The sequence below is a fragment of the Neoarius graeffei genome, chromosome 10, assembly GCF_027579695.1.
Source record: "Neoarius graeffei isolate fNeoGra1 chromosome 10, fNeoGra1.pri, whole genome shotgun sequence".
NCBI classification, from domain to species: Eukaryota; Metazoa; Chordata; class Actinopteri; order Siluriformes; family Ariidae; genus Neoarius; species Neoarius graeffei.
This window is the reverse complement of record NC_083578.1, coordinates 89711883-89735026: the sequence shown is the minus strand read 5'-3', so window position 1 is coordinate 89735026 and position 23144 is coordinate 89711883. Positions and strand designations below refer to the sequence as shown.

Below are 23144 nucleotides of genomic sequence, written 5' to 3'. Positions count from 1 at the left end.
ACAAACATCCTGGGGGTTTGTTTGTTTGTTTGTTAAGGTTTCTGGGGGTGCTGAAAACAGTTCCCTGTTTCTAAAGGTTTCTGAGCCTGTGAAAAAAAGTTATTGGGTTTCTCATTATGGGTTAATAAAAATTTTATGCACTTCTGGGGGGGAAAAAAACTTTCCTTGGTTTACAAGGTTCTGTGGTTTGTATAAAGTTTTCTGGGTTTCTGAAAGAGTACTTACGTTTATGAAAAGGCTTCTGAGTTTCTGAAAAATGCTCCTTTTTTGCTTGCGAAAAATACTGGGATTATGAAAAGGTTTGTAGATAAAAAAAAAAAAAATTGGGTTTTTCTGAAAGAGTCCTATGTTCCTGATAGAAAGTTCCTTGGGTTGCTCAAAGGGTTGTTGTTCTTCACCTCTACATGGTGTTACGTGAGTCACACAGTTTGCTTTTGTAGCTGTGTGTATTGTGTGTTTTAATCCTGAAGCTCGATATTTTCATCCCACCATCACAATGTACACCATAGATAAACAATAAAACCCAAGCGAGGAGGTCATGTTTGTGGTTTGTACCTCCACACGGCGCTCTGCTTCCCTCTCTTTGATCTCCTCATCAATGGCTTTCCTCCTCGCTCTCTCCTCTTCGATCTTCTTCTGGATCTCCTCCTCTGTCAGCTGCTTGATTTTCTCAAACTTAACCTTCAGGTTCTTGGCCTGAATGGAGCCGGTTCGCTTCAGTTTTGTCAGCTCCTCATACTCAGAGCTCACGATCTCCGTTGTCTCGTTGATCTCCTCCTGAGACACACGCAAAGTTTTTGTGATGCATCACTTCATTGATAACACACACACTTCTAACACTGTGTTTCCATGAGCAGTAAGAATAATAAGTTATAAGCTATTTACCTCACCCATCTCCTGACGCAACTGCTCAAGCTCTTTCTTCTCCAGCTCCATCTTCTTACGACGCGCTTCCTCCTTCTTCTTCCGTTCCTCCTCCTCTTTCATTTTCATCATCTCCTCGAAATTGATCTCCAGTTTCCCGGGATGCATTGCTTCCTGCGACTCCGTCCTCACCAGGGTGTCGTCCTCGTCCTGTACCTGCAGAGACAGACAGTGACGTGTGTCTTATAAGTATTGGCACCTCAGGGCCAAGTAATATAATGTTAATAAACTATACATTTTAAAGTCTTGCACTTTTATATTTAACTTTTATGAGATTTATAATATTATCAACTATTAGTCTCATAGTAAAAGAAGCGAGCATCAGACACCAGACACCAAGCATCAGCGAGCATCAGACACCAAGCACATCCGACATTTTGATATTTCATGATATATCTCATCTTTATAATTATCTCCTGTAGGTAAAAATAATTTTAAGCCATAAGTGCTGAAACACACAGCAGTCACGGCTTCAGTCACTTCAGTAAACAGCATCAGACAGAATCACAGCCATGAACATCACAATACATCACAGTGTTATTTATACTGTTTAATATCACACGTGCTCTCTACTGGTGCGCCAGATGTATTCATATAGACGTCACAGAGCAGAATATAAAACAGCCGAATAGAACAGAATAAAAACCAAACAAAATAGAATATAATTGAATTCATTAGAGGAGAATAGAATGGGATAAAACTAAATAGAACACAAGTATTGAGAATAAAATAGAATTCATTTCAGTAGAATAGAATTAACAAGATCAACTGTGAGCGACTGCTCACTGACGTATCCCCCCCATTCTCGCTTATATCAGAACACAAGCAATCGGAGGAACAGGACACTTATTATGAATGTTGACTTCAACAAATAATGAACCCTGAAACAAGTAAGTAAAGAGCAGTGTCTCTCCCCAGGGATTTCAAACAGCATCCTGGTAAACTGACATTTTGAAATAGCATTTTGCTTCTTGAAATAGCGTCAAAATCCATCCTATACGTTTCATAAAGCGGCGGCATGGTGGTGTAGTGGTTAGCGCTGTCGCCTCACAGCAAGAAGGTCCGGGTTCAAGCCCCGTGGCCGGCGAGGGCCTTTCTGTGTGGAGTTTGCATGTTCTCCCCGTGTCCGCGTGGGTTTCCTCCGGGTGCTCCGGTTTCCCCCACAGTCCAAAGACATGCAGGTTAGGTTAACTGGTGACTCTAAATTGACCGTAGGTGTGAATGTGAGTGTGAATGGTTGTCTGTGTCTATGTGTCAGCCCTGTGATGACCTGGCGACTTGTCCAGGGTGTACCCCGCCTTTCGCCCGTAGTCAGCTGGGATAGGCTCCAGCTTGCCTGTGACCCTGTAGAACGGGATAAAGCGGCTAGAGATAATAAGATGAGATGAGATGAGACGTTTCATAAATACGTTCAGTCGGTAAACAGAAAGTTGATGTGTGACAGACCTGAAAGTGGTATACACGGTATAGAACCCCAAGCTGAAGCTCAGTACCAAATATCAAGCGGTTGTGATTTGTAGCTGCTGAGAAAAGTGTTATGAAAATTTTGTAAATCCATGCTATATGTTTCATAAATACATTCTGTCGGTAAATAGGAAGTTGATGTACAACAGACCTGAAAATGGTATACACAGTATAGAACCCCAAGCTAAAGCTCGGTACCAAGTACCAAGTGGCTATAATTTGTGGCTGCTGAGAAAAAGGGTGTTTTGGAGCGACAGAAATACGGAGATACAGACAGATGGATGGACAGAGGTAAACCAGTATACACCCCCTCCTTCGGAGCAGGGGTATAAATATAATAGAACATAATCCATATTTATGAGAATAGAATAAATTAAATAGAATAAAATTAATCTGAAGCCAATCAAATAGTACCAAGTGGAATGGAACAGAATCCAACCAAACAGATGAAAGCAGAATAAAACTAGAGAAACAACATGGAAATAAATAGCTTTGATAGAAAGATAATTCAATAAGAGAGGACAGAATGTAGTTAAAATTAATGGAAATAAATAGAGCTGAATAGAATGGAGTACAACTAAATAGAATAGAATTTAACTGAATAGACATATGAGAATAGAATTTATATATATATATATATATATATATATATATATATATATATATATATATATATATATATATTTATATATATATATATATATATATATATATATATATATATATATATATATATTCTATCTACAGTCACTTGATATGAGCAATCGCACACTATGATTGGTTACACTACTACTAGGATATCAGCTCATATACCATGAGTAGAGAAAAACAAAATGGCAGAGCACATCAAGTCAGATATATATCACTTTATTATGAAATCTTTAAAAGAAACAGAAATAGCTAAATAAAAGAATTGTTTTCCCCTCAGTATCTCCAGTTCCACACTCCAGCCCAGTTGGTGGCGGTGATGCACCTTTAAGTTGGTTTGCCAACCGCCAAAAAAAGAAGAAAAGAAAATGGCAGAGCATGTTACTGAAGCAACTGAATATGAAATAAAAGCTCTACTTGAAAACAAAAAAGCAACAAAATATGGTATAAAAGTATTTGATGGTAAGAACGTATCTTTTTGATGGAATGAACGTATCCAACACTTTATTCACCAGAAGTAAATTCGCAAGCAAAAGTCACGTGACTGAATACAACCAATACCCAGAGGCGATTCTAGAGTCTGTTGTGGCCCCAAGCAAAAATTTCCAGGGGGCCCTTCTGACCAGTGTTCATCACCAATATGTTATAAATAATCTGACACCAACGAAAAATGTATGAAACCAAAGTTTTTTTAAATTCCAAATGTGAAAATACAATGGTAAAGAACAATAAAAAACAAAACACATAAGCCCTCAGGCCCCGACTCTCGGGGGGCCCCTGGGCCAGGGGGCCCCAAGCAGTTGCCTGCCTTGCCTGTTCACAAGCTGCGCGTCTGCCAATACCAAGGTTCAGCATGTAGCCAAGGCTGTCAATCACTACATTCCCATGTGTATCCATGCCTGTAGTACAACCCCGATTCCAAAAAAGTTGGGACAAAGTACAAATTGTAAATAAAAACAGAATGCAATGATGTGGAAGTTTCAAAATTCCATATTTTATTCAGAATAGAACATAGATGACATATCAAATGTTTAAACTGAGAAAATGTATCATTTAAAGAGAAAAATTAGGTGATTTTAAATTTCATGACAACAACACATCTCAAAAAAGTTGGGACAAGGCCATGTTTACCACTGTGAGACATCCCCTTTTCTCTTTACAACAGTCTGTAAACGTCTGGGGACTGAGGAGACAAGTTGCTCAAGTTTAGGGATAGGAATGTTAACCCATTCTTGTCTAATGTAGGATTCTAGTTGCTCAACTGTCTTAGGTCTTCTTTGTCGTAGCTTCCGTTTTATGATGCGCCAAATGTTTTCTATGGGTGAAAGATCTGGACTGCAGGCTGGCCAGTTCAGTACCCGGACCCTTCTTCTACACAGCCATGATGCTGTAATTGATGCAGTATGTGGTTTGGCATTGTCATGTTGGAAAATGCAAGGTCTTCCCTGAAAGAGACGTCGTCTGGATGGGAGCATATGTTGCTCTAGAACCTGGATATACCTTTCAGCATTGATGGTGTCTTTCCAGATGTGTAAGCTGCCCATGCCACACGCACTAATGCAACCCCATACCATCAGAGATGCAGGCTTCTGAACTGAGCGCCGATAACAACTCGGGTCGTCCTTCTCCTCTTTAGTCCGAATGACACGGCGTCCCTGATTTCCATAAAGAACTTCAAATTTTGATTCGTCTGACCACAGAACAGTTTTCCACTTTGCCACAGTCCATTTTAAATGAGCCTTGGCCCAGAGAAGACGTCTGCGCTTCTGGATCATGTTTAGATACGGCTTCTTCTTTGAACTATAGAGTTTTAGCTGGCAATGGCGGATGGCACGGTGAATTGTGTTCACAGATAATGTTCTCTGGAAATATTCCTGAGCCCATTTTGTGATTTCCAATACAGAAGCATGCCTGTATGTGATGCAGTGCCGTCTAAGGGCCCGAAGATCACGGGCACCCAGTATGGTTTTCCGGCCTTGACCCTTACGCACAGAGATTCTTCCAGATTCTCTGAATCTTTTGATGATATTATGCACTGTAGATGATGATATGTTCAAACTCTTTGCAATTTTACACTGTCGAACTCCTTTCTGATATTGCTCCACTATTTGTTGGCGCAGAATTAGGGGGATTGGTGATCCTCTTCCCATCTTTACTTCTGAGAGCCGCTGCCACTCCAAGATGCTCTTTTTATACCCAGTCATGTTAATGACCTATTGCCAATTGACCTAATGAGTTGCAATTTGGTCCTCCAGCTGTTCCTTTTTTGTACCTTTAACTTTTCCAGCCTCTTATTGCCCTGTCCCAACTTTTTTGAGATGTGTTGCTGTCATGAAATTTCAAATGAGCCAATATTTGGCATGAAATTTCAAAATGTCTCACTTTCGACATTTGATATGTTGTCTATGTTCTATTGTGAATACAATATCAGTTTTTGAGATTTGTAAATTATTGCATTCCGTTTTTATTTACAATTTGTACTTTGTCCCAACTTTTTTGGAATCGGGGTTGTAAAATAACCTTTTAAAAATTAATTTCTGTGGGAATATTTAAAAAATGTGACATGCAGATATCAGTGTAGGGAAATCCAACTGTTCAAATAAGACACTGAAGTCAGAAAGACAGATTAGACGAGAAAAGTGACATGGAAAATACACTGATTTGTCATTGAAGCACATGGGGATGGGTGGAGCAATGTATTATACTGCATCCAGCCAGCAGGGTGCGCTCTTCTTGTTTTTGCTTCACTTTTTAGAGACAATATGCTGTCCAAGTTTTTGTTTTTTTTTTGCAATCATTGCAATAAACCATAAAGTTAGCTAGCTGTACTGTAGCATGCTAGCATTTTGAACGATCAGCTCCTGAGCAGCTGAAATTGGTTGACTGGCTACAAAAAGCACAGATCATAAATCTTTACAATATTTCAAATATTTAAGAAAAATAAGGCATACCTTTTACCAGTTTAATGTTGTGGAACAGCCAGTGCTTTAAGACCAAGTTTTTAAATCACACTGTTTATGAATACAGCTAATGGATTGAACAGAATTATTATCAAAACTAAGGTTCAGCTGGAGACAACTGACAGAACTGACTCCAAAACAGCTCCCCAAATATCTAGAAGCCATTTTGTGTTCAGTTGATATTAACTCTCATGCTAATAAGGCAGGGAGCGTCGCCGTTTTTGCCACCTCGCCTCACCATGTTCTTGCGAGCCTCCGCAAACAGCCTCTTCTCCTCCTCTAGGCGACGCTTGGCCTCTTCCTCCTTCCTCTTCTGCTCTTCCTCACGTCTCTGCCTCTCCAGTTCCTCGAAGCTGATGGACAGTTTACCCGGAGTGGCCCCGGCGTCGACGCTCATGGCAGCCAGCAAGACATCGTCTTCGTCGTCTAGATGCTGAGAACACACAAGGCGTAAGATGTGTTAGCGAACTGGGGATGTTCTTCAAGCCTCAAGACTAAGATCTGTAGAAGAAATACGTAATAATTAGAAATGTTTACGCTAATGGCGTCCACCTCTAGCTGATGCTTCCTGATTGCTGATGTGACATTTGAACTGAGCCAAGTTCAAATGTCAACCTTGAGGCTAGCATGTTAAAGCTAAGTCCCGGTGTTAAGCCATGCTAGCTCAACATGGCTAGTTTTGAATACAAAAAAGTTTATTTTTCATCCACTTGTAACAATAATCCAGGTATTTTACTGTATCTTGTATCATGAATCATGTACAGTTTATTCATAAATATCTTTTCAAACTAGCGATAAGTCAACGATTTAGCGGAAATACTCGAACACAAATACTAACTGACACTATGCTAATAAAATAAAGCCATGCTAGCTCATGGTTCCTCATGGTTAAATTTTGGGTTAACACATTTTCAAATTAGAACAAATAGATTACTTAAGACTGACTTTAACTCCAGGTATGATGGTGTTTCAGGGGAAGTGTTACATTTTCAAATTAGCAATAAGTCAGTGATTTACTAGGAATACTAACTTCATGATGGAATAAATAGTTTGTGCTTTTATGCTAGTAAAATAACTTTCAGATAGGATGCTAGCTAGCATTTATACAAGGTTATGCTAAAAATGATAGCCAGTCTCTTTTATTAACAGTTTTAGCACAGTCTATTTATATAACACACTAGTTGTTAAGTCATGCTAGCATGACAGGATCTACGTTTGAGAAATTAGCACAATTTCAGGTTTTAAAGGTTTGATTTCTTGACACTAGTGACTTGTAGAGTCATTTTGGGATCCATGAAGGTGGATTTTTTTTTTTTAAGAAACGGTTGATTAAGAAAGAAATAATTCAAGACTTCAATAAGTAACTAAAGGCCTCTTGATGTTGTTATCATGATGCATCACAGCTAACATCTTTTATTAGCTCTTAGCCATATTAGCATGTTTAGTCAGAGTACTCTTTCTAAAGACATGCTGGACTCATGGAAAAGTTGATCAAGAATCCTAATAATAAATGAAAAAAAAAACAAAGATTAGCAAAATTCTGCAAACATGCTACATGTTGGCTAATATCATTCATTCACTGTTAGCTGTGTTAGCATGTTTGCTCAGATTCTAAGCTGAAAGACTTTCACACATCTTAAAATGGAAACTCTGCGTGTTTATCAGTGCAGTAATGTGTTCAATTCGACAGTGTGTACTGTTGAAATCTTCAAAAAAAAAAAAAAGGAAACATCGGACCGGACACTTTTCACACTAAACCTTAGCGTATAGTGTAAGCACATGATCCGAGGAATAACTATAGTTTGTTTGCGATCTATGTTTATCATTCTGGGTTTTTTTTTTTAACCCACGTCTGATCTGACCATGCTCTTTCTGGCGTCTGCAAACGCCTTTCTCTCCTCCAGGATGCGTCTCTTCCTGTCTTCCTCCACACGTTTGTGTTCATCCTCCAGTCTCTGTCGCTCTAGCTCCTCGAAGCTGAGCCTCAGTTTCCCTGGCCGGATCTCTTCCTTCTCACCCTGTTCGATGGTCACGTCTTCATCATCCTGAGCCTGGACCACGTGAAGACACAAACCAGAGACGTGTCAAGTTTTTCTAAATGTTACAGCTTTCCTTTTTTCTAACAAGAATTTTATATCTTATTAGTATAAATACGGAGGTGATTATAGAAAATCGTGTGCGCTGATTGGTCGAGAAATTTGGACTATTTCTCAATAATCACCAAGAGCGACTCGGCAAAACGGCGGCCAAATTCTTCGTGTGCAAGTGACGTCACGCTTATTTTCCAAACCGGAAGTCCGCCATGTTGGGTGATAACAACAACCAAGATAGCATCGCTTCACATGTGAGCTGCTGCAATGCTTCGTGATTTTCTTTTGATTTCATTGCCTCTGAAGAAAGACAATGCCTACTTTGTGTGCAGGATATACAGTAACTGCGGTAATAATGCTACTCTGGACAAATAGAAACGATTCTTCAAAATAATAAAAATGGCCACAAAACAGATGAAGAACTGTCCAGAGAACGCTGTGTGTACACTGTGGTTCAAAAACATACATCGTAAGGACTTACAGTGATCAGCGTAAATGAGTGCACCCCCTTTGAAAAGTAACATTTTAAACAATATCTCAATGAACACAAACAATTTGCAAAATGTTGACAAGACAAAGTTTAATATAACATCTATTTAACTTAACGTGAAAGTAAGGTTAATAATATAACTTAGATTACACATTTTTCAGTTTTACTCAAATTAGGGTGGTGCAAAAATGAGTACACCCCACAACTTCAATTCAAGATGGCGGAAATTCAAGATGGCGGAAATTCAAGATGGCGGCGCGCGTGGTTGCAGCGGCTTATGGCTGTCCTTTTCAGTGCTCTTTTTGTTTGTTTGTGTTTGTATTTCTTTCTTGCTTGTTTGTGCACCATCAGTTCTGCGAACATCCAGTACACCCGCCAGACACTTTCAGCCATCGGTGACCAACACCAGATATCTGTTTCGAGTGACTTTCTCTTCACGCATAACATCCCAGATGACATAGCGAGACCGCCGGGCTCTCCGTGGATTGTTGTCAGGTCTAGGAGGCGGCGCAGACGGAGGAGGGAGAGGAAGCAGAAGCGGGGCCGCAGGTCTGGTGCTATGCTAAGGCTAAGAAAACAACCACACAAGCCACCTCTACCGAGCCTATATCTCTCCAATGCCAGATCCCTGGTGCATAAAACAGATGATCTGGAATTACAACTCGCTGGAAATCGCTATGTTCGGGACTGCTGTGTTTTAATTATCACAGAAACCTGGCTTCATCCAGAAATACCCGATGCTAGCTTGCAGCTAGCAGGCCACACTCTGCTCCGCTGGGACAGGACCGAGGACTCCGGTAAGAGCAGGGGAGGGGGGCTCTGTATTTACGTGCATGATAATTGGTGTAACAACGGAACAATCATAGATAAACACTGTTCCCCAGACCTCGAGTACATGTCTGTAAGATGCCGGCCTTTTTTTCTACCGAGAGAGCTAACTGTGGTGATTGTCACAGCTGTGTATATTCCACCTGACGCCAGTGTAAACACAGCGCTCTCTCTCCTGCTGAACACCATAAACAAACAGCAGCGGGCCCACCCTGACGGTGTTCACATAATAGCAGGAGACTTTAATAAGGCCAACTTGAAGACTGTACTGCCGAAGTTTTACCAATATGTTAAGTGTTCTACTAGAGGGGAGAACACTCTGGATCATGTTTACTCCAACATCAAGCATGCGTACAGAGCCATACCCCTCCCCCACCTCGGCCAGTCAGACCATCTTTCCCTCCTGCTCTCCCCAGCCTACACCCCCCTCAGACGCAGAGCCAGGCCCACCACAGGGACTATCACAACCTGGCCTGACAATGCACTCTCCAAACTACAGGACTGCTTTAAACAGACAGATTGGGACTTATTTGAACACCAGGAGCTGGAGACATTCACAGGAACGGTGCTGGACTATATCAAGTTCTGCATTGGGAATGTGACGGTGGATAAAAACATCCGGGTCTTCCCAAACCAGAAACCCTGGATGACCAGCCAGGTCCGCTCACTCCTTAGGGCTCGCGATGCTGCCCTCAGATCAGAGCTCTGTACAGAGCTGCTCGAGCTGATCTGAAAAGAGGAATAAATAAAGCCAAGGCGGACCACAGGCTGCGCATAGAGTCCCATCTGTCCAGCAACAACACACGGGAGGTGTGGCAGGGCATTCAGGACATCACAAACTTCAGAGACTGTGATGCGTCAACAGGAGACTGGAGTGCGCCGCTAGCAGAGGAGCTAAATCGCTTCTTTGCTCGCTTTGAGACATCTCAGCAGCACTCATCTGCTCCTGCCCTGCCCCCACCACCACACAGTTCGTACATCACCCCATTCACTGTACAGGAGCACGATGTCAGACGGGTGCTCCTGGCAGTGAACCCCAAGAAAGCTGCTGGCCCAGATGGTGTACCTGGTAAGGTGCTCAGAGCGTGTGCCCACCAGCTCGCCCCTACCTTCACCAGGATCTTTAACCTCTCCCTGGCTCAGGCAGTCATCCCGCCCTGCCTAAAATCTGCAACAATAATCCCAGTGCCGAAGAAGTCTCCCGTCACCAGCCTGAATGATTACTGTCCTGTGGCCCTCACCCCAGTAATCATGAAGTGCTTCGAGAGACTAGTTCTTCAGCACATCAAGGACCACCTCCCCCCAGACTTCGACCTCTACCAGTTCGCATATCGCACAAACAGATCCACAGAGGACGCCATCACTGTAGCTCTCCACTCTGCGCTAAATCACCTGGAGCAGCAGCAGAGCTACATCCACATACTCTTTGTGGATTACAGTTCAGCTTTTAATACAATAATCCCGGACATCCTTATTAGAAAACTGGACACTCTCGGCCTCCCCCCCTCACATGTGCCTGGTTAAAGGACTTTCTTACTAACCAACCCCAGACTGTGAGACTTGGCCCCCACTTCTCCTCCACCCACACGTTGAGCACCGGCTCTCCACAGGGCTGTGTGCTGAGCCCCCTCCTGTACTGCCTCTACACCCACGACTGTAGTTCGACCCACAACAACAACCTCGTCGTCAAGTTTGCTGACAACACTACAGTGGTCGGACTCATCTCAAAGGGAGATGAGGCAGCCTACAGAGAGGAGGTCCTGAAGTTGGCAGCCTGGTGTTCAGAAAATAACCTCGCTCTGAACACCAAGAAAACCAAAAAGCTCATTGTTGACTTCAGGAAGCACAGCACCGACCTAGCCCCCCTCTACATCAACAACAAGTATGTAGAGAGGGTCCACACCTTCTGGTTTCTTGGCGTCCTCATCTCCGCCGACATCTCCTGGTCAGTAAACATCACAGCAGTCATTAAGAAGGCTCAGCAGCGACTACACTTCCTGAGAGTCCTCGGGAAGTACAACCTAAACTCCAACCTGCTGCTGACCTTCTACTGCTTATCCATCGAGAGCCTGCTGACGTACTGTATTACAGTATGGTACGGCAGCTGCACTGCTGTAGGCAGGGAGAGGCTCCAGAGGGTAGTTATGGCAGCACAGAAGATCATTGGCTGCCCTCTCCCCTCCCTGATGGACATTTACACCTCCCGCTGCCTTAGCAGAGCTAAGAACATTATCAAGGACAGCTCCCACCCTGGCTTTGATCTATTCGACCTGTTGCCCTCAGGGAGGCGCTACAGGTCCATCAGGACAAAGACAAACCAATTCAAAAACAGCTTCTTTCCAAAAGCCATAACCGCCCTGAACTTGGATATGCTCTGACTTTATAGTCTATTTATTTTACTATGTGACTCTCCTCGTGCAATACTTTATAATGTGCAGTCCTTTATAAGGGACTCTCTCTGTGCAATACTTTTATAATGTGCAATACCTCACTCCATAATGTGAAACACAGCACATACACCTCACCTCAGGACTGTGCACCTTACACACAGCACATACACCTCAAGTCTGTGCACCTACCTTACCTTGCAATACTTCATAAATGTGTAATATTTTATTTTATTTTATAATGTGACTCTCTCGTGCAATAATTTATAATGTGACTCTCTCCGTGCAATAATTTATATGAGCAATACCTCACTCCATAATGTGAAACACAGCACATACACCTCAGGACTGTGCACCCTACCCCCCTTATACACTCTCCCCTTTTTTCCCCCCTTCCTCTCTCTCTCTCTCTCTCTCTCTCTCTCTCCACGCTGTTTGCACTGTTATTGGAGATGCTTTAATCTCATTGTACATGTGTATAGTGACAATAAAGGCATTCTATTCTATTCTATTCTAACAAAAACTACTCCATCTAGTACTTTGTATGGCCTCCATGATTTTTAATGACAGCACCAAGTCTTCTAGGCATGGAATGAACAAGTTGGCGACATTTTGCAACATCAATCTTTTTCCATTCTTCAACAACGACCTCTTTTAGTGACTGGATGCTGGATGGAGAGTGATGCTCAACTTGTCTCTTCAGAATTCCCCATAGGTGTTTGATTGGGTTCAGATCAGGAGACGTACTTGGCCACTGAAACACTTTCACCCTGTTCTTCTTCAGAAATCCAACAGTGGCCTTAGATGTGTGTTTAGGATCATTGTCATGTTGGAAAAGTGCACGATGACCAAGGGCACAGAGTGATGGTAGCATCTTCTCTTTCAGTATAGAGCAATACATCTGTGAATTCATGATGCCATCAATGAAATGCAGCTCCCCGTCACCAGCAGCACTCATGCAGCCCCACATAAGGACACTGCCACCACCATGTTTCACTGTAGGCACCATGCATTTTTCTTTGTATTCCTCACCTTTGCAACGCCATACAGTTTTGAAGCCATCAGTTCCAAAAACATTTATCTTGGTCTCATCACTCCAGAGTATAGAGTCCCAGTAGTCTTCATCTTTGTCAGCATGGGCCTTGGCAAACTCTAGGCGGGCTTTTTTGTGCCTGGGCTTTAGGAGAGGCTTCTTTCATGGACGGCATCCATGCATGCCATTCCTCTGCAGTGCATGCCGTATTGTGTCACGGGAAATAGTCACCCCAGTTTGGCTTTCTGCCTCTTTAGATAACTGCAGTGAACCTGCATGCCAATTTTCTTCAACCCTTCTCATCAGAAGACACGCCTGTTGAGGTGTTAACTTCCGTGGACGACCTGGACGTCTCTGTGAGATGGTTGCAGTTCCATCTTTCTTAAATTTTTGTACCACTTTTGCTACAGTATTCTGACTGATAAGTAAAGCTTTGCTGATCTTCTTGTCGCCTTCACCTTTGTGGTGTAAAGAAATTATTTTCTTTGGGGAATTCTGAAGAGACAAGTTGAGCATCATGCTCCATCCAGCATCCAGTCACTAAAAGAGGTCGTTGTTGAAGAATGGAAAAAGATTGATGTTGCAAAATGTTGCCAACTTGTTCGTTCCATGCCTAGAAGACTTGGTGCTGTCATTAAAAATCATGGAGGCCATACAAAGTACTAGATGTAGTAGTTTTTGTTGTGAGGTGTACTCATTTTTGCACCACTCTAATTTGAGTAAAACTGAAAAAATGTGTAATCTAAGTTTATATTACAAAGTATCTACCAACAATGTGTGCTTGTGGTAAACGTTTTGATGTCAACCACGCCATGTCATGTATGAAAGGCGGTTTTATACACAGACGCCATGATGAAGTAAGAGATCTTTTTGCAGATTTACTTAACGATGTATGTCAAGATGTTGAAATCGAGCCACAACTGGAAACGCTAACCGGCGAAGCTTTGCATAGTAGCGCCAACTCATCAGATGAAGCCAGGCTAGATGTCTGTGCAAGAGATTTCTGGATAAGGGGGCAACGAGCATTTTTTGACGTAAGGGTGTTCAGCCCATTTGCTAAGAGCCACTTGAACCAGAAACTAGAAACAACATTCTCCACTAACGAGAATGAAAAGAAACGCCAATACAACCAACGCGTTATACAGATTGAACAGGGCTCCTTCACCCCTTTAGTCTTTACCCCCTATGGAGGGAATGGAAGGGAAGCGGAACGTTTCATTAGCGAATTATTGATTAAAGTTTCAAGGAAAAAGGACCAAGATTACAGTACTGTTCTACACTGGCTAAGAGTCAAACTGTCACTCATTCTTATCAAATCAGCTGTATTAAGTCTTAGAGGATCGAGAACCATTAAGAAACTGAACAATTACTTTGAAAATGTGGACATAGTCAAAAATTATCGAATCGAGTAGTTTATTTCAATTTTGTGGACAGTATATATTTTGATCCCTGGACAGGGTTTTAAATGAGTTTTTATTCAATATATTTATTTGTATGTTGTAGTTTTATTTGTTGAGAGATATTGTTAATAAAGTATATTTCCCACAATCTAAGTTTATATTACTAACCTTACTTTCACATTATAAGTTAAACAGATGTTATATTAAACTTTGTCTTGTCAACATTTTGAAAATTGAGATTGGGCTTTGGACATTGGGTTTGGGGTTTGGAATGAAGACCAGAAGGATGTTGATGAATCTGATTGAGTTATTTTGGTTTTGCAGGATGATGGGGAGACCCAGGGGAAAGAGATGGAGTGCGTGACTCCAGGGAAACTGCGTTTGATATATTGTTTAGAACATTGAGATATTGTTTAAAATGTTACTTTTCAAAGGGGGTATACTCATTTACGCTGAGCACTGTATATTATATATAAATTATGGGCCTAAGTACTAAGTATGGACCAAAGGTGAGAGTAAAGTATGAGTAAAGTGTGTACCATGCCCAGTTTGGCCTCCTCAAAAGCTTTCCTCTCCTCCTGGAGCCTCCTCCTGGCTTCCTCCTCAGCCTGCTTCCTCTGTTGCTCCTGCCTCTCCTTCTCCTGCTCCTCAAACGTCAGACGCAGCTTCCCTGGAGTCACGCGCTCCGTCTCTTTCCCCTGGGTCTCCTCATCATCCTGCAAAACCAAAATAACTCAATCAGATTCATCAACATCCTTCTGGTCTTCGTTCCAAACCCCAATCTGTCTTTCTACCTCCACCGTGTTCGTATCTGATCTTCCCAACCTGGTTTGTGGAAACGTAGGCAAGGCAAGTTTATTTCTATAGCGCATTTCATACACAGTGGCAGTTCAATGTGCTTTACAGAGGTAAAAGCAAAACAGTAAACAATAGAAAATAAAATTACATAAAATAAAGGGGGAAGAAGAGAGAAAAAATAATAAGAATTAAACAATAGTAGAAATAAAATAATAAAATGAAGTAAAAGTTCAGTAAAAAACAGCAGAATAAAATAGAATAAAAGTTAAGTAAAGTTTAAAACATGCAGAGACTGTAAAAGTTAAGTAAAGTTTAAAAACATGTAAAGATGGTATTTATCAGTTAGCAGAAAGCATCTGAGAACAGCTTGATCTTTAGTCTAGATTTGAAGCTGCCAACAGCAGGAGCATTTTTAATGTCCTCTGGCAGTTGGTTCCATAGCTGCACTGCATAGTAGCTAAAAGCTGCTTCACCACACTTTGTTTTAACAACAGGTTTTACCAGTAAATTTTGCTGCTGCGATCTGGTAGATCTGATTGGGTTAGGCCACCACAACATATCAGAGAGGTAATTGGGCCCTGTACCATTTAGAGATTTGTACACCAGCAGCAATGCTTTAAAGTCAATTCTGTAGCTTACTGGAAGCCAGTGAAGGGACCTTAGAATTGGAGTAATGTGCTCTGTTCTTTTTGTTCGTGTGAGAACCCTCGCCGCTGCATTTTGAACCAGCTGAAGTCGTTTGATGTTTTTTTTTTGGCAGGCCTGTGAAAAGGCCATTGCAGTAATCAACCCTACTAGAGATAAAGGCATGTATTAGTTTTTCCAGATCATTTTTTGACATAAGTCCTCTTAGTTTGGAAATGTTTTTTAGGTGATAAAATGCCGATTTAGTGATTGCTTTCATGTGACTGTCAAAGTTTAGCTCGCTGTCAATGAAAACACCAAGATTTTTAACCATATCTTTTGTTTTAATCCCCTTTGTGTCAAGAATAGTGGTAATCCTGAGTCTTTCATCTTTTTTCCCAAATAGAATTACTTCTGTTTTATCTGTGTTCAGCTGAAGAAAATTTTGTGACATCCAGTTGTTGATTTGGTCGATACACTGGTAGAGACATTCAAGGGGGGGCATAATCATTAGGTGATGGAGCAAAGTAAATTTGGGTGTCATCTGTATAGCAGTGATACAAAATTGAGTTGTTCTTGATAATTTGTCCAAGTGGGAGCATATAAAGGTTGAATAGTAATGGTCCAAGGATCGACCCCTGGGGGACACCACAGGTCAAGGACATTGATGTTGAGGTACAATTTCCCATGGTAACAAAGAAGCTTCTATCTTTTAAGTATGATTTTAACCAATTGATAACTTTACCAGTCAACCCAACCCAGTGTTCAAGTCGATATAGCAGTATGTTGTGATCAACAGTATCAAAAGCTGCACTGAGGTCCAGTAACACCAGGACCGATGTTTTGCCTGCATCAGTATTAAGACGTATGTCATTTATAACTTTAATCAGTGCTGTTTCAGTGCTATGATTGGCACGAAATCCTGACTGAAAGTTATCAAAACAGCTGTTTGATATCAAGAAGGCAGTTAATTGATTAAAGATAATTTTTTCAAGGATTTTCCCGATGAATGGTAGATTTGATATTGGCCTGTAGTTTTCAATACTGAAGCATCCAGATTATTCTTTTTAAGTAGGGGCTTTACAACGGCTTTTTTCAGGGACACAGGAACAATGCCAGTCTCTAGGGATGTATTTATGATCTGAAGCACATCTGTAATTATGAGGTGAAGAACAGACTTAAAAAAGTTGGTGGGCAGAATGTCCAATTCAGATGTTGAGGAACTGAGATTTTGTGCAGTTTTTTCAAGAGTCTCGTAATCAATCAAACAAAATTCTGACATTGTGTTGAAGTTGTCTGTCTGTGTCACTGGTGATTGCAGCTTTTCAGTTATTTGCAACTGAGATATATTATGAGCAATATTCTGCTGTATTTTATCAATTTTACCTTTGAAGAAGGATGCAAACTCATTGCATTTATTAACTGAGAGAAGTTCAGGTGCTAATTGTGGTGGGGGATTAGTTAGCTTCTCTACTGTTGAAAATAGCACACGGGCATTGTTCATATTCCTGTTGATGATGTTGGAGAAGAAAGACTGTCTTGCTTTACCAATTTCATAATTATATTTACAAAGCGGCGGCACGGTGGTGTAGTGGTTAGCGCTGTCGCCTCACAGCAAGAAGGTCCTGGGTTCGAGCCCTGTGGCCGGCGAGGGCCTTTCTGTGCAGAGTTTGCATGTTCTCCCCGTGTCCGCGTGGGTTTCCTCCGGGTGCTCCGGTTTCCCCCACAGTCCAAAGACATGCAGGTTAGGTTAACTGGTGACTCTAAATTGACTGTAGGTGTGAATGTGAGTGTGAATGGTTGTCTGTGTCTATGTGTCAGCCCTGTGATGACCTGGCGACTTGTCCAGGGTGTACCCCGCCTTTCGCCCGTAGTCAGCTGGGATAGGCTCCAGCTCGCCTGCGACCCTGTAGAACAGGATAAAGCGGCTAGAGATAATGAGATGAGATATTTACAAAGCATCTCTTTATGGATTTGATAATGGATGTGAAGTTGAGATTTGTGCCATTTTCTTTCAGTCTTTCTACATTCTCTCTTTAGCAATTTAACAGCTGGGTATTGCTTCCATGGTGCTTTCTGCTTGTCATTGACTCTTTTGATTTTGAATGGAGCAATATCATCCATAATTTGGGTCATATTTAAATTAAAAATTTCCAGTAAGTCATCTACAGAGTCTGACATTTTGGTTGAGATCCGAGAGAGAGCTTGCTCAAAGAGAACACGTGTTGTCGTTTATGACTCTCCTACCTATAGTCGTTGAGCTGTTCTGAATGTGAGGGGACATAGAAACATCAGAGAAAACAGAGAAATGATCAGATAAGGCCAGGTCAACAACAGTAGTAGAAACAGTAAGACCCTTTGTGATGACGAGGTCAAGGGTATGACCACGAGAGTTGGTCGGCCCCTGTACATGTTGTACTAGGTTGAAGTTGTCAATAAGTGCAAGTAGTTCTCTGGCATAAGTGTTTTCAGTATTATCTACATGCAAGTTAAAATCCCCAGATATAATAAGACAGTCAAACTCTAAGCAAATGACTGACAACAGTTCACCAAACTCTCCCAGAAAAACTTTGGCTGAATGTCTCGGAGGCCTGTAAATAGTTAATAACAATATGTTAGGAGAGCATGTAACAAGTGCACAGGCCTCCGATTTTTGTTTCTTCATACAAACTTTGTTAGAGATTTCTATTGTATGACTTCTACATTACTGAATCAAAACATTACAAAAACATTTTAGGAGTTCCAAATGTTCATTTGGCTTTTTTTCCAGGACAAAATTAAAAAGTTACAGGAAAAGAAATGTGTTATATCTGAGCAGCATAGTCCATAAGAGAGCACTTTTCAGATTAAAAATAAATAAATAAAAAACACACATAATGAAGGCTACTTTTTTTTTTTTTTGGGTACAAAATTAAGAAGCAAGGCGGCACGGTGGTGTAGTGGTTAGCGCTGTTGCCTCACAGCAAGAAGGTCCGGGTTCGAGCCCCGGGGCCGGCGAGGGCCTTTCTGTGTGGAGTTTGCATGTTCTCCCCGTGTCCGCGTGGGTTTCCTCCGGGTGCTCCGGTTTCCCCCACAGTCCAAAGACATGCAGGTTAGGTTAACTGGTGACTCTAAATTGACCGTAGGTGTGAATGTGAGTGTGAATGGTTGTCTGTGTCTATGTGTCAGCCCTGTGATGACCTGGCGACTTGTCCAGGGTGTACCCCGCCTTTCGCCCGTAGTCAGCTGGGATAGGCTCCAGCTCGCCTGCGACCCTGTAGAACAGGATAAAGCGGCTAGAGATAATGAGATGAGATATTTACAAAGCATCTCTTTATGGATTTGATAATGGATGTGAAGTTTAGATTTGTGCCACTTTCTTTCAGTCTTTCTACATTCTCTCTTTAGCAATTTAACAGCTGGGTATTGCTTCCATGGTGCTTTCTACTTGTCATTGACTCTTTTGATTTTGAATGGATTTTGAAGTTGTCAATAAGTGCAAGTAGTTCTCTGGCATAAGTGTTTTCAGTATTATCTACATGCAAGTTAAAATCCCCAGATATAATAAGACAGTCAAACTCTAAGCAAATGACTGACAACAGTTCACCAAACTCTCCCAGAAAAACTTTGGCTGAATGTCTCGGAGGCCTGTAAATAGTTAATAACAATATGTTAGGAGAGCATGTAACAAGTGCACATAAGTGTTCAAAGGATGTAAAATCACCAAGTGAGGATTGTTTACATTGAAAAGAGTCTTTGAATATATTTGCGATCCCTCCACCTTTTCCATGTCGGGTAGCACTCATGAAATTAAAATTTGGGGGAGCTGCTTCAATAAGGGTGGTAACACTCTTTGCTTGATCCAGCCATGTTTCAGTTAGAAGCAAAAAATCAAGATTGTGTTTGCAAATAAGATCATTAATTAAAAATGACTTGTTTGAAAGTGATCTAACGTTCAGAAGAGCTAGCTTTACAGAAAGTCTAGAAGTAATATCCGCTTGGGCACTCTGATGTTGTTTTGAAACAGGAAGGAGACTAGACTGGTTTACCCCCTGGGTTAAATATGCTCTATGTTTTCTATTTCTTATCAACACAGGAATAGAGAATGGCATAGGCGTACTGGGTCCCAGCTTGTTTTCAAAACTACACCCAATGCAGGGACCCACAGCACATCATACAAGACTCTCTGTATTTTCCATGAGGTTGGGAGGGGGAAGGATTGGAGATGTCATGTATTTTTTAGATGGTGAAAAAGATTGGTAGCCAGCTGAAAGTCCTGGGCAAACACAATTCAGTCTGTTGGTTGATTTTCAATGAACTGGGTACACTGCTTGACGCGAATGATTTGGGCTGGAAAAAGAGAGTGCAGCCATTGGCAGCAATCTCTGCATACTTTTAGGGAAATCCATGCGGGGGGAGACGGAGATGGTACAATAAAGTCAGAAGATTGGGACTGAGATTGGGACTTTGGTGAGGTCTTTGTGAGTGTCTCCATGACTGTCTCTGTGGTGACTGTCTCCCTGACAGTCTCTGTGATACTTGCATGGGGTCGAGATGTGGATGATGCAGCCTTGACATGATTGTCTTTGGTCAGGTCCTCAATAGGGATGGGTGATGCAGATATCTGTGGCTGCCCATTCTTAACAACATGTTCACATTCTCCATGTGATTGTTGATGACCTTGGCAGTCTGCCCCTGATGGTTCTTGGCAGTCTGCCCCAGATGGCTGTGTGTCCTTGTTGAAGCATCTCTGCTGTGCTTGCATGGGTAATTGTTTTGACTTTGTAGAGGAATTGTTGATATCTGTAACTGGTTCAGTCTGTGAGCACTTATCAGCAGTTCTGCTCAATGTTGGCTGAGAAAAGAATGCATGCTGGAGAGAGAGGCTGTAGTGATCAGCTAAAACTTTGGTCCCAATCCGGTTGAGTTCAGTGCTATTTGGCTTGAAGAATTCTCTGCGATTACAGAAAAGGTTAAAATTGTCTATGAAGTTCATACCAAATAAAAAACAAGTTTTTCCAAGCCAGGTGTTAAGACTGAAGAGTCTAGTAAATGCAAAGCTTCCCCTTGCAGGGAGTGGGCCACTGATAAAAGATTGTATTCTAGTCTTATAGAGGTCAGAAAAAAGTTTTCTGAAATCATCTTGGACAAACAGCTGTTCTCTGAAAACATAATTTGCTCCCACATGCACAACAATACGTTTGATAGTTTTATGCTCGGACAAGAGTTTCAAAATGCTGTCTTTGGTGTCAGAGATGGATGCATTTGGAAGGCAGCAAATAATCATCCCATGTCCTTTTAAATGTCTTACAGTGGAATCACCAAGAACAAGGGTTGTGGGATCAGGTGGTGTTACGAGCTGCTTTTTGCCTCTTCCCACAGCTCTTCGGTTGTGGTGCGATCTCTTTCCATGATGTGCTTGTCCGCCTGAAAATTCTGCTTCCACATCCCTGAGGCATTCAAATTTGTTCTGAAGCCTTATGGGCTGTGGATTAATAGCATGGCTGTGGAGCATGGGTTGCATAGTATCAGAACGAACTGGTGTTGAAGTAATTACTCTTCTGTTTTTATTTTTGGGCCTGCCACCCATCTTGTGCCAGTTTTCTGTACTCATATTTTGCCCTGTTAGAGCGATGTATTCATCCACTCGATCTGCAATGCCATCGGCCTGTCGGGGTGCAATCTCTGCATTCTCAGCCACTGTTTCTGTACTCCTTTCATGAGATATCGCTCTTAGTTCGTCCGTCTTTGGCAGGGCATCAATCTTTGATTCCAGGATAGAAATCCTCTGTTCTAGTTCTGTGCATTTTCTGCAGGATCTCCTGGATTTTTTGCTCCCTGGCATTTTGTTTTAAAAGCTAACTTATCTTGTAAAGGTGAAAAACAAAATGAAGAAATAGTGGAAATTAAGCAGGAGAAATAGTGAAATTAAGTGAAAAAGTAAAATAAAATAAAGATCAAGCAGGAGCAAAGCAAAGAAGTGTCCTACTCGCTTGAGTAGGAGGAGCAAGGCACTGAACGAGTGCCGGTTCTCATCATATCTCTTCTTCTTTTCCTCCTCGCTCTTCTTCTTCATCTCCTCCTCTCCAGTCTTTTCCATGTCCTCAAAGTTCATTTTAATCTTCCCAGGTTGCTTCTGTGATTTAGCTGGGATGACCTGCACCAAGACGCTGTCGTCTCCTTCCTGTGGTGCGAAGTTCAAAAATCAAACATCATGAAATCGAATGATTACGATTAACTAACATCGGATTGTTTTGAAATGTACCAAAATGGACACGCTTAACACGAGATCTTTGCCTCCAGAAGCATTAGTAGGTTTTCCTCAAAGATTAAATTTGTTTGCTAACAGAATTCCAAACATGTTCCCATATTTCTCCATATCTCCACCTTTAAGTCTTTGTTGTGTCGATATTGAGTCAAAACTAGTTGTTAAACCATTAAGAGACAGCAACTATTAGCCGTTTAAAGGAAAGAAGCAACTGGTGTGCGAGTAGGACGTTCAGTATCAGCAGATTCTTCAGCATTTCTCCATCTCTATTCTGAATTAAAACATGAAAGAAATAAATTCATTATCTGATCATCAGCTGGATCATTTGTTAATGAGTCTAAAAATGTCTCCAGATCTCCAACTTTTTTCAGGACATTAGATCCATTTCAGGATTTCTCTGCCTCATTTTTAGAGAAAGGTTCCAGATTAGATTAGATTAGATTAGATTAGATTAGATTAGATTAGATTAGATTAGATTAGATTAGATTAGATTAGATTAGATTAGATTAGATTAGATTAGATTAGATTAGATTAGATTAGATTAGATTGAACTTTATTGATCCCTTTGGGTGGGTTCCCTCAGGGAAATTAAAATTCCAATAGCATCATTACAGGATAAACAGAGAATAGAAATAGAGAAAAATTTCTAGATAAATTAAATTAAATTAGGTATTTACATATACAAATATATAAAAGAATAAGAATAAGATATGGAGAAGAGGAAGGGAAAAATCCAACAGAAGAGGTATTGCACATTATATTGCACATTATATTGCACATTGTCCAGTATTGCTTATTGTTAGGCTAGGCTACTGCTCCTTCCCGTCCTCTGTCCTCCTGTTACCCCTCCCCCCCCCCCCCCCCCCCCCCCCCCAGAGAGGAGTTGTACAGTCTGATGGCGTGAGGGACAAAGGAGTTTTTGAGTCTGTTAGTCCTGCACTTGGGAAGGAGCATTCTGTCACTGAACAGGCTCCTCTGGTTGCTGATGACGGTGTGCAGAGGGTGACTGGCATCGTCCATGATGTTCAGTAGTTTGACCATAGTCCTCTTCTCTGCCACCATCACCAGAGAGTCCAGCTTCATGCTGACCACAGAGCCGGCCCTCCTGATCAGTTTGTCCAGCCTGGCTGTGTCCTTCTTGGATGTGCTGCCCCCCCAGCACACCACGGTGTAAAACAGGACACTGGTGACCATGGACTGATAGAACATCCACAGGAGTTTCCTGCAGATGTTAAAGGACTGCAGCCTCCT

The 23144-nt window shown here is 41.6% G+C and overlaps 1 protein-coding gene across 4 annotated transcripts in view; it reads right to left on the bottom strand.

Annotated features, from left to right (window-relative positions):
* Window positions 1-23144, bottom strand: part of nexn (nexilin (F actin binding protein)) — a 48523-nt gene that overhangs the window by 6721 nt on the left and 18658 nt on the right. For 2 of the 4 annotated variants that reach the window (XM_060930943.1, XM_060930944.1), the window contains exons 6-10: window positions 14764-14940; window positions 7847-8047; window positions 6235-6429; window positions 886-1080; window positions 556-777 (exon numbers count right to left, since the gene is read on the bottom strand). In XM_060930943.1, the coding sequence (XP_060786926.1) occupies window positions 556-777; window positions 886-1080; window positions 6235-6429; window positions 7847-8047; window positions 14764-14940 (990 nt within the window). The remainder of the gene's footprint in view (window positions 1-555; window positions 778-885; window positions 1081-6234; window positions 6430-7846; window positions 8048-14763; window positions 14941-23144) is intronic. The other 2 variants (XM_060930945.1, XM_060930946.1) reach the window with 2 other exon arrangements.